Source organism: Triticum urartu, chromosome 1A (genome assembly GCF_056163025.1).
Source record: "Triticum urartu cultivar PI428250 chromosome 1A, HENAU_Tu73, whole genome shotgun sequence".
NCBI classification, from domain to species: domain Eukaryota; kingdom Viridiplantae; phylum Streptophyta; class Magnoliopsida; order Poales; family Poaceae; genus Triticum; species Triticum urartu.
In genome coordinates, this window is record NC_141873.1 from 308620451 (window position 1) to 308632875 (window position 12425).

Consider the following 12425-nt stretch of genomic DNA (forward strand, 5'->3'; position numbering starts at 1 on the left):
TCAATATAAATGGTTTATTGAATCTCGATCGTAGTGATACACATATTCATAATATTGAAGCCAAAAGATGCAAAGTTAATAATGATAGTGCAACTTATATGTGGCACTGCCGTTTAGGTCATATTGGTGTAAAGTGCATGAAGAAACTACATGCTGATGGGCTTTTGAAATCACTTGATTATGAATGATTTGATGCTTGCGAACCATGCCTCATGGGAAAGATGACTAAGACTCCGTTCTTCGGAACAATGGAGCAAGCAACTGACTTATTGGAAATAATACATACTGATATATGCGATCTGATGAGAAATAATACATACTGATATATGCGATCTCATGAGTGTTGAGGCTTGCGGCGGGTATCATTATTTCCTGACCTTCACAGATGATTTGAGCAGATATGGGTATATCTACTTGATGAAACATAAGTTTGAAACATTTGAAAAGTTCAAAGAATTTCAGAGTGAAGTAGAAAATCATCGTAACAAGAAAATAAAGTTTCTAAGATCTGATCGCAAGACGAATATTTGAGTTACGAGTTTGGTATTCATTTGAAATGATGTGGAATAGTTTCACAACTCACGCCATCTGGAACACCACAGCATAATGGTGTGTCCGAACGTCATAATCGTACTTTATTAGATATGGTGCGATCTATGATGTCTCTTACCGATTTATCGTTATCGTTTTGGGGTTATGCATTAGAGACAACTGCATTCACGTTAAATAGGGCACCATCTAAATCTTTTGAGACGACACCATATGAACTGTGGTTTAGTAAGAAACCTAAGCCGTCGTTTCTTAAAGTTTGGGGCTATGATGCTTATGTGAAAAAGTTTCAACCTGATAAGCTTGAACCCAAATCAGAGAAATCTGTCTTCATAGGATACCCAAAGGAAACTGTTGGGTACACCTTCTATCACATATCCGAAGGCAAGATATCGTTGCTAAGAATGGATCCTTTCTAGAGAAAAAGTTTCTCTCGAAAGAAGTGAGTGGGAGGAATGTAGAACTTGATGAGGTAACTGTACCTTCTCCTGAATTGGAAAGTGGTTCATCACAGAAATCAGTTTTTAGTGATTCATACGCCAATTAATGAGGAAGCTAATGATGATGATCATGAAACTTCAGATCAAGTTACTATCTAACCTCGTAGGTCAGCCAGAGTATGGTCCGCACCAGAGTGGTACGGTAATTCTTTCTGGAAGTCATGTTACTAGACCATGACGAACCTACGAACTATGAGGAAACGATGATGAGCCCAGATTTCACAAAATGGCTTGAGGCCATGAAATCTAATATGGGATCCATGTATGAGAACAAAGTGTGGACTTTGGTTGACTTGCCCAATGATCGGCAAGCCATTGAGAATAAATGGATCTTCAAGAGGAAGACAGACGCTGATAGTAGTGTTACTATATACAAAGCTTGAATTGTCGCAAAAGGTTTTCGACAAGTTCAACATGTTGACTACGATGAGATTTGCTCACTCGTAGCGATGCTTAAGTCTGTCCGAATCATGTTAGCAATTGCCACATTTTATGAATCTGGCAAATGGATGTCAAAACTGCATTCCTTAATGGATTTCTTAAAGAAGAGTTGTATATGATGCAACAAGAAGGTTTTGTCAATTCTAAAGATGCTAACAAAGTGTGAAAGTTTCAGCGATCCATCTATGGACTGGTGCAAGCATCTCGGAGTTGGAATATATGCTTTGATAAAGTGATCAAAGCATATGGTTTTATACAGACTTGCGGTGAAGCCTGTATTTACAAGAAAGTGAGTGGGGGCACTACAACCTTTTTGATAAGTATATGTGAATGACATATTGTTGATAGAAAATGATGTAGAATTTTCTGGAAAGCATAAAGGAGTGTTTGAAAGGAGTTTTTCAAAGAAAGACCTCGGTGAAGCTACTTACATATTGAGCATCAAGATCTATAGAGATAAATCAAGACGCTTGATATATTTTTTAATGAGTACATACCTTGACAAAATTTTGAAGTAATTCAAAATGGAACAGTCAAAGGAGTTCTTGCCTGTGTTGCGAGGTGCGTAGTTGAGTAAAGACTCAAAACCCGACCACGACAGAAAATAGAAAGAGAATGAAAAGGCATTCCCTATGCCCCAGCCATAGGTTATATAAAGTATCCTATGTTGTGTACCAGACCTATTGTGTACCTCACCAAGAGTTTGGCAAGAGGGTACAATAGTGATCCAGGAGTGGATCACTGGACATCAGTCAAAATTATCCTTAGTGGAAAAAGGATATGTTTCTCGGTTATGGAGGTGACAAAAAGTTTGTCGTAAAGAGTTACGTCGATATAAGTTTTGACACCGATCTGGATGACTCTGAGTCTCAATCTGGATACATATTGAAAGTGGGATCAATTAGCTAGAGTAGCTCCTTGCAGAGCATTGTAGACATATAAAAATTTGCAGAATACATACGGCTTTGAATGTGGCAGACCCGTTGACTAAATTTCTCTCACAAGCAAAACATGATCACTCTTTGGGTGTTAATCACATAGCGATGTGAATTAGAATATTGACTCTAATAAACCCTTTGGGTATTAGTCACATGGAGATGTGAACTAATCACATAAAGATGTGAACTATTGGTGTTAAATCGCATGACGATGTGAACTAGATTATTAACTCTAGTGCAAGTGGGAGACTGAAGAAAATATGCCCTAGAAGCAATAATAAAGTTGTTATTTATATTTCCTTATAGCATGATAAATGTTTATTATTCATGCTAGAATTGTATTAACCGGTTGAATACATAGACAAACAGAGTGTCCCTAGTATGCCTCTACTTGACTAGCTCGTTAATCAAAGATGGTTAAGTTTCCTAGCCATAGACATGTGTTGTCATTTGATGAATGGGGTCACATCATTAGAGAATGATGTGATGGACAAGACCCATCAGTTAGCTTAGCACTTTGATCGTTTAGTTTATTGCTATTGCTTTCTTCATAACTTATACATGTTCCTATGACTATAAGATTATGCAACTCCCGAATATCGAAGGAACACATTGTGTGCTATCAAACGTCACAACGTAACTGGGTGATTATAAAGATGCTCTAGAGGTGTCTCTGATGGTGTTTGTTGAGTTGGCATAGATCGAGATTAGGATTTGTCACTCCGATTGTCGGAGAGGTATCTCTGGGCCCTCTCGGTGATGCTCATCACTATAAGCCTTGCAAGCAATGTGACTAAAGAGTTAGTTACAAGATGATGCATTACAGAACAAGTAAAGAGACTTGCCGGTAACGAGATTGAACTAGGTATGAGGATACCGACGATCGAATCTCGGGCAAGTAACATACCGATGACAAAGGGAACAACGTATGTTGTTATGCGGTTTGACCAATAAAGATCCTCGTAGAATATGTAGGATCCAATATGAGCATCCAGGTTCTGCTATTGGTTATTGACCAGAGATGTGTCTCGGTCATGTCTACATAGTTCTCGAACCCGTAGGGTCCGCACGCTTAACGTTCGATGACTATTTGTATTATGAGTTATATGATTTAATGTACCGAAGGTTGTTTGGAGTCCCGGATGAGATCACGGACATGACGAGGAGTCTCGAAATGGTCGAGACGTAAAGATCGATATATTGGAAGGCTATATTCGAACATCGGAAAGGTTCCGAGCGATTCGGGTATTTTTCGGAGTATCGGAGAGTTATGTGAATTCGCCGGGGGAAGTAGTGGGCCTTAATGGGCCATACGGGAAAGGAGAGAAGTGCCTCAAGGGGTGGTCGCGCGCCCCCATGGCAAGTCCGAATTGGACTAGGGAGGGGGCGGCGCCCCCCTCTCTTTCCTTCTCCCTCTCCTACTGTTCCCTCCCCCCTCTTGGAAAAGGAAGGGGACTCCAACTAGGATTGGGAATCCTAGTTGGACTTCCCCTATAGGCGCGCCCCTCCTAGGCCGGCCTCCTCTTCCCCCCTCCTTTATGTATGTGGGCAGGGGGACATCTCAAAGGCACTCCAAGATTTGTCTTAGCCGTGTGTGGTGCCTTTCTTCACAGTTTTCCACCTCGATCATATTGTCGTAATGCTTAGGCGAAGCCCTGCATCGGTAACTTCATCATCACCGTCACCACACCGTCGTGCTGACGAAACTCTCCTCGGCCTTAACTAGATCAAGAGTTTGAGGGACGTCACCGAGCTGAACGTGTGCAGATCGCGGAGGTACCACGCATTCGGTATTTGGATCAGTTGAATCGCGAAGACGTTCGACTATATCAACCGCGTTACTAAACGCTTTCATTTTCGGTCTATGAGGCTACGTAGACACACTATCCCCTCTCATTGTTATGTATCTCCTAAATAGATCTTGCGTGTTCATAGAAATTTTTTTGAAATACTGTGTTTCCCAACAATTATTCTTATTATAGATTAACTATATTTTTTATGGGTTATTCAACTTTTTTGTTGAGCCTTGCACTTGGAGGACGTGTGGTTTTTTGTTTCTACAAATAGATGAAGATGATTTTCGTTCTGTTTATAAAAGATGATCTTTTCTTTGTTGTTGGCCACCTGATCCAACGGATTCGTCGTTTCCTGCTGCCTGCCTGGCTGCCTGCCTCAGGAGGCAAATTTGACAAATTTAACCTATGAATGAAATCAAATCACAGAATGAACTGCTCGTGAAACTATTTCACGCGGCTGACCTTTTTGTGTGACGCCCGACACGAAGACGTCACACTACATTGTGCAACGCCTCACAGATAGGCGCTACACACCTGGTCAACATTGCACCCCAAACTGCCTAAAAATTGCTAAGTCATTGTGCAGAGCCTACGAGCTAGGCGCTGTATTGTATAGTGTGGCGCCTAGCTCTCAGGCGCTGCACTAGTGGTTGCACTACAAAATGAAGCAACCACTAGTGCAACGCCTAGAAGCTAAGCGCTACACTGTATAGTGTGGCGCCTAGCTCTCAGGCGCTGCACACTGACTTAGTAATTTTCGGATCACATGCGTGCGACGCTGGCCAGGCGTGTAGCGCCTATCTGCGAGGCGTTGCACAGTGTAGTGTGACGCTTTCGTGTCGGGCGTCATACAAAAAGGTCAGTCGCGTGAAATAGTTTCACGGACAATTCATTCTGTGATTTGATTTTGTCCATAGGTTAAATTTATCAATTTTGCCACCTCAGGAACCCGCTGGCTATGGGCGTGCAAGAATCAATAGTCTCTTGTGTAGGAGTCCTAGCCGGCCGCGGTAGTACAAGAGGCGGCAAGGAGCTGCTGGGCAGGCCGCGAGCGCACCGTGTCCTGAAAGTTTTTTGCCGCCAACCGTTTTCTTAGTTAAGGGAAACCATAAAATTTGCCCCAAAAACCTTAGATACAACTACAAGGGAATTGAGGCTCAGTTTAAGGCTCCTGCATTGCTCTCACTCAGCACACTATGACTGCATTGCTCTCACTCAGTATAAATCTTGAACAAACTATGTGTCCAGTAGAAACACGTCTTTTCTTCGGAATCATCGAATCTTTATGGAAGCCTTGAAATAATTTTTTCATCCGATCAGCACAGACCGACCAAACCATCCGATATAAGGGGTGTTTGGATTAGCTTCAGATTTTAGGGTCCCGTTTAGATTGGTTTTAGTTTCTTTTTTTTAAACCATCGGTTTTAGTTTTTTTTTTAGGGAAACCATCAGTTTTAGTTTCTAGAAAGCGGATTTTTGTCTATGGTCTTAAAAACTGATTTCTGTACGAAAGCTGGGGGAAGATAGTACTGTTCGGTGCAGTACAGTCACTGCCATATGGGATATGGCCCATGTCATCCGCACTACAGCACCGTACGGTACTACAGAGGATCTCAACCATGTTTTAGTTGCTAGAAAGCTGGTTTTTGTCTATGGTCTATAAAAATTAATTTCTATACAAAAGCTGGGAAGGTGTCTGGACATGACCACCACAAACGAAAACTTTCGCGGCCTCCCACCGCTGCAAACCCTCCTACGCTGCCGCCGTCCCACCGAATCCAGCTGGATCTGGCCACCACTGCCATTGTTGCACCATCCCGCCGTCTGGATCCACCGCCTCTCTTCCAATCGACCGCACCGTCACCACCCCACTTTCGCCGTCACATCCGCCACCGCACAGCCTGATGGCGCCAAAAAGCACGAAGGGCCAGTCTGGCTACTATGGCGTTCGGCCGCGACGATTCAGTTGCTTCGGCGTCGTGTTTCAGTGCGATGGACGACAGTACTGGCTCGGCACCTTCGAGACAGCGGACATATTGCCATGTTCAAAAGAAATCATTTGCATGTTTGAAGTGCCGTATTTTGGGGCAGTTGTTGGAGATGAACAATTTTGAGTGCCCTAAAATTCACTTTTTGGTGCCTCATGTTTTACCGCAACAGCTTTTTGGTGTCCTAAAATAGGGCTTTTATCGGAGATGCTCTTTCCATTTTGATTTTATACCTTTTGGCCATTTATACCATCGTGTGAGATGTTTGAACATCGCAATTTTACAAATATCTATAAAAAAAGGAAACATAATTTTTTCACTAAAACTGTGAAAGAAGATCTAAAAGGCGTCATCTTTATTCGGAGAATAAAACGGACGAGCTTTAACCCCACTCACACTCCAACGCACCTTACAATCAATTTCATCGCCCTTTAAAGTACACACAACCTTTCTTTCTATACTTCTATCTTCAGTTTCCTTTTCCTATCCGGCAGACAGGATCTGCTCCGGGTCCTCCTCCCCTAGCTGGCTGGAGACTGGGTTATGCCAGCGATCATGCTCAGTGCCATGCAAGGCTGGTCGGCCGGCACCTGCCAAGCACCACAGATCACACGAGAAATAAGCAAAGCATATTATGTTCAGTTAAGGATCCAGTAGAAATGTGGTGTGCCGCGACTTACGAAGTGGCCGGCGCCAAGGATCCAGTAGAAATGCAGGTTCTTGTAGGATCTGACGAAGGCCTTGGTGACCTTGGATGATCCGCAGGACAGAGGCTGCCTCGGCAGGCTCAGGAAGTTCTTCAGCCCATCCCATCTGAAAAGTAGACATGAATTTTTAGAGGCACGAGTGGCGTCTAAATCTTGCAAGAATCTGGAGAAAAGGGTCAGGGAGAAAGGCTTGATTACTTGAGCTTTTGCACCCATGCTTCCGCGCCCTTGGTCGAGCAAATCACATCCAGCTTCGCAAAGAGTACAAGTAAAGAAAAGAAAAAAAATTCCACTAAGCTCAGTCTGAAGAACATACAACATTAAGAGCGCCCTCTAACCACACACTGACGATGCCCTAAGTAAATTATATGCGTGTTAAAGCTATATAGATGAATAAATAAATAAAATAAATAGCTGAAAAGAACATCTGCAGTTTAAGCAACATGCACGTTCCAGCTAAAGTGGTCTGTTTCACTCCACTGTTTTGACCATGTACATGTGAGACGAGTAGATCGATGGCCGATTGCTGATGCGATCTGAGAATCTGACGATCTGTTCCGACCAATACAATCTGGGAAAAGATAAGTTTTCACTTGCGCGACACACTGTATACTATTCTGAACTTTTGGAGTTCTTTTGGCATGGACCCGCGGGTGTGGTTGTCATTCAGCTTAAAAAATGGAAGGTTCTCTCAAGGACGTCGGTTTTTCTGAACAACAGCCTGTCCGCGTCGTCATTAACACGATTTTCTCTCTCCTAATCGCGGTTGCTTACTCGTCACGGTGCTTCCGTTTGCTAATCTGACAGCAAGAGTAGGGCTATTCTAGTAAGCATGAGTGGATGTGTCTACGCCCATTAGTCGTTAGGACTTGTGCCAAACAACCAGTAAACTTATTATGGCATTCCAAATGTGTTTCTAGTAAGTATCCTAAGCAACTGTCGAGGCTTTTTACGAGCTGGAAGAGAGTAAAAACAATGCAGATCGATGCAGTGGAAGAGAGTAAAAGCAATGCAGAGAAGCAGGCACCTCACCTGGCCATTATAAACCGTGACATCTACGCCGTAAGACAGCAGCTCGTCGACCTGGATGATCAAGCATAAAGCAGAGAGTAAATCAGTGACAGCCCACAAACCATCGTTCGCATCGATCAGTACAGTTTAACATTTTGAAGATCCATCCATCCTGTCATGGGATCCCGCGCTGGATCACTCGCCTCGTCGATCCGTGGCTTCATGAAGTCGTTGACCAGCGCGTTGTAGACGGGGTCCGACAGCTCGTGCCACCTGCAGGTTGGGGACAGGGACGTCACATCATATCATGTGCTGGGTGTAACTGTAAACTAGAGCATGAAAGCGAGCTGTTGCCAATGGCGACGCAGGCTCACTCGTGATCTTTGGGGATGATCTTGAGCTTCTCCTTGACGACCCCGTTCATGATGCCGCCGAGGGTGTTGGTGGTGTTGGAGCCGGCTTCCTCCTGGCTGCCGCCGAGGTACGTCGAGTACTTCATCACTTGCGCGCTGCTCGACGTCGTCGGAGTCGACGAGGTCGCCGGTAGGTCCGCGGCCACCGGGTCCATGCCGGCGTCGAGCAAGAAATTGTACATGTCCTGCAAATTGAAATTGCGTTATGCTATCCGTCAGCAAAGGAAATGAGACAAGCACAAGGGTCAAAGAGTCAGCACTCACGACGCTGGCGCTCTTGGAGTCAATGAAATCCAACAGCTCCGACCACGACCCCTGCGAGTCGGCCAGCCGCCCGGCCGCGATCTGCTCCTTCACCGTCGCCGCCTTCCTGAGGCCACAATTCGCGTGCGCATGTGACCGGAGAGTTTTAATTTATTTTTTCCTTCGAAAAGAAAACCCCGGGAAGCATGCAATGCAAGAACTGAGCTGAGAAATTTAAGAGGACGGTGCAGTCGTGTTTACTTCTTGGCGGCGTCGCCGGCGTTGTCGTCCAGCCTCGAAACCTCCAGGAGCAGCGGCGCGTAAGCGAGCTGCATGCACCGATCAAATTAAATCAGCAATCGGTTCCACACACACACACACACACACACACACACACACACACACTCGATCGTGCGCTCTCCAGCAAATGGCCGATTTGCTCACCGTGAAATCCTCCGGCGAGACCCAGCTATCCCCGAGCGCGACGCCGGCGAGCTTGATCTTGAGGTCGCCGGCACGGACGGCCCTTGCGACGGAGACGCCGAGCGTGGCCGCGTACTTTCCGCCGTAGGACTCGGCGACGAGGAAGAGGGGGCTCCCCTGCTGCAGGGTGGGCAGCTCCTTGGCGAGCGCCTTGAGGAGCGTGGTGGCGTCCGTGGCCGCCTGCCAGTCAGTCGTCACCAGTAGGCTGTCGTCCTCAACGTAACTGTACCCGACACCCACAGGGTTGTCCTGCCATTGACGCACGGTACTCGGTTGGTGTTGCAGACAAAAAACAGCGAGGCGAGAGGAAGAAGACGAGGGAGGGTGTCGCGGTTTGTGGTAGGGATACCACGAAGATGAGGTCGGCCTTCTGCAGCCACGTCGAGTTCCGAGGCTTCAGGTTGACGTCGAGGGGCCCGACCTCCATGAAGTTGCCGATGCCCACCCCCGACGCTCCCTGAGATGAAGACCAATATGATTAGCTCTTGCTGAAGTCAGAATTCTTGCTTGAGAAGCTGCGAGAGGGGAGGAAGATGGACCGTACAGGACCGCCCTGTAGCCAGAGGACGGTCGGCCATGGCCTGGACGGCGTCGACACCCTCTGGGGGCTCTTGTAGTACCACCAGAACAGGTGAGCCTCTGCAGCGCAGAAACAGAGCTTCAGAAGAATTCTCACGTGAAAGATGACCAGCCAGCAGGAGAAAATTGGGATCGAGATGGTGCAAAATGCAAGCGACATGGCGGGACGTTACTTGGTCGGACTTCGACGAACCCCCAGAGCTCCGTGCCGTCGGGGTTGCCGGCGGTGACCGAAGCCGCCGGGCTGGCCCGGAGCAGGGAGAGGCAGAGGAGGAGGGGAAGCAGAGCAAGCAGAGGTCGACCGTGCTTGTCCATTTCCAACTGGCGGGTGGCTTGTGGTTTCTGAGTGCGAGTGGCACGTACTGTGGCCAGCAACAGTCTAAATAGGCGGCGTCTCACCGTCCCATCCCGTTATCCCACGCGTGGGCGACCAGGTATAGCCGTGTAGACAACCCGGTGTTGCATGGAATATCGACGAATCATTGATCTCGTCTTCTTTCTCACTGCGATTTTTTACATTTGCTGTTCATCACCCAGCTAGTGGCAACATTCCAGCACGTTTGTCGATTGGTTATCGCATGAAGTAATTGTCTTTTTTTTTCTTTGGAGAAAACTTCCATTCTGCTCAAAGAAAATAAATATATTCATTCCAGCATGTCTATCAATTCATCAAACATCATGGCAATATAAAGAATACCGAAAATATAATAAATATCATTTATGTTCATAGACCACCTATCGATGACTACAAGCACTCGAGCGAGATGAAGTCACGTTGCCGTTATCACCCCTCCCTTATTGGAGCCGGGCCCCTCCCTTATTGGAGCCGGGTAAACCTTGTTTTAGTAGATAGTCGGAAAGTCGTCGTGCTAAGGTTCAAAGGACCAGCGCACTAGAATAACAACCATCACCGATAAAAAGAAACAAGATCAAAAGGATCAAACATATAGACACAAATACGCCGATGAACGAAAATCAGATCAAAGCAGATCCACTGAAGACAAACACCAATTAATCCCACAAGATCCACCAAAGACACACCTCCACGCACTTTTCGATGATGCTAGACGCTCCATCGAGACTGCTAGGCTGGGAGAATCTTATTCCATTTTCAGTGAGCCGCTACCGCCTCGCCTTCCTAAGCAGGACACAAACCCTAGATAATTTTTTTTTGAAAAAAAGAATCAGGAGCTCTACCGCCGGCAAAGGACGGGATCCACCATACATTCATGGCCCAAAACCACAGAAGACGAGACAGACCAGCGATGGCGCCAACAAGAGGTGGGAAACCCTAATTGGAACCACTCTAGTACATGATGTGTTTCGGGCCAGACTCTACGAACAGTTATCGGAGGCACAAAAGACAATGAGCACCCACAACACTGTTGCCTGAATTTGTTTTTATTTCAATCAATTTTCATCGTGACCATTGGATGCGCATCCAACAAATGAAGTAGACGCTAGTTGTTCTGAGTGACCAAAATTTACTTACTATTTCTATAGAGGAACAACGCCACGTCATTTCAACTAACAACGTGACGCTTCAGGCATGGGGTTTTGATCTCTTGTGTAATCATGCTGTTACCGAGATGCTCGGCCAACTTCAACTCATCGATGACTCTTAGCGCATTTTCAACATCGATCCATAAATTTTCTCCCGTATCCATCCGCGGATAAAAGGACCAGCACATAGGTACGGATGTAGTAGTCAGCCATCCAACATTACCTGCATATATTGGACCCCGCTCTCGCCGCAATCCTCCCACTTCGGCCAGAGCGGGCTCCCCCCCTCCCCCTCGGAGGAGGAAAACCGCACCCACCCGAGCACGTAGCCGGGCACCTGGGCGGCCAGCGTGGAGGACAGTCAGGACAAGGCAAGGCGCAGCATGCCACGGGTGGCGTCCTTGGGCTGCAACAGCTTCCCCAACTCGGTGAGCACCGCGATCACGACGACGACGATCAAGGCAACTGAAAAGACAACTCATGGAGAGACACCCTCCTGGGTCACGGGCGCCAGCCAAAGAGCAAGTAGCCGGTGGTGGAAGCGCTGAGACAACGCAACAGAACACCGGCCATGAGGCAGCACCAGGGCGAGGCCAGAGGCCGCTCCACGGTGCGCTTTACCTCCCCCACGTCAACCACGGTGTTGCGCGCTACACCACCCCTCTCGCTGCTGCCAAGGGCGTTGAGGACCCTGGAGAAAGACCCAATTGCGGTGTTCTTCTCCGACTTAGGATGCGCCCTCCCACCGCCACCGCACACTGACTGCATGCAGGTGGAGTTTGAAAATGCTATGTTGGAGGCCCTCGCAAGCCCTCTCGACTTCAACAACGATGACGTGCAGGGGCTGAGCGTATCCTCCCCCAAGCGGGTTGTGGCTGGGCCCGTGCCCACCGCCCTCCTGTCAAACGTCCTGCCCTGCGTCGCCCAGTTTACGCCAGCCATGGTGGAGTATGATACATCTCCATCGTATCTACTTTTCCAAACACTTTTGCCCTTATTTTGGACTCTAACTTGCATGATTTGAATGGAACTAAACCGGACTGACGCTGTTTTCAGCAGAATTGCCATGGTGTTATTTATGTGCAGAAACAAAAATTCTCGGAATGACCTGAAACTCCACGGAGATTATTTTTGGAAATAATAAAAAATACTGGCAAAGAATCAAGGCAAGGGCCCACACCCTAGCCACGAGGGTGGGGGCGCGCCTGCCCCCCTGGGTGCGCCCCCTACCTCGTGGCCCCCCTGGAGCTCCACCGACCTCAACTCCAACTCCA

At 46.9% G+C, this 12425-nt stretch overlaps 1 protein-coding gene across 2 annotated transcripts; it reads right to left on the reverse strand.

The window, feature by feature from the left end:
• Nucleotides 1-6545: 6545 nt before the first annotated feature.
• LOC125506808 (serine carboxypeptidase-like 51) lies at nt 6546-10023 on the reverse strand. 2 transcript variants are annotated; one of them, XM_087519475.1, is made up of 12 exons: nt 9822-10023; nt 9614-9708; nt 9419-9526; nt 9031-9318; nt 8848-8915; nt 8608-8713; nt 8305-8528; nt 8134-8203; nt 7952-8002; nt 7118-7170; nt 6893-7025; nt 6546-6802 (listed from the first exon to the last, which is right to left on the reverse strand). In XM_087519475.1, exons 1-12 carry the CDS (start codon nt 9961-9963, stop codon nt 6734-6736), a joined length of 1407 nt encoding a protein of 468 aa, XP_087375601.1. In that variant the 5' UTR covers nt 9964-10023; the 3' UTR covers nt 6546-6733. The 2 variants fall into 2 exon arrangements, with proteins under 2 accessions (XP_087375601.1, XP_087375605.1); XM_087519479.1 differs by having other exon boundaries at nt 7118-7216.
• Between the last annotated feature and the right edge of the window lie 2402 nt (nt 10024-12425).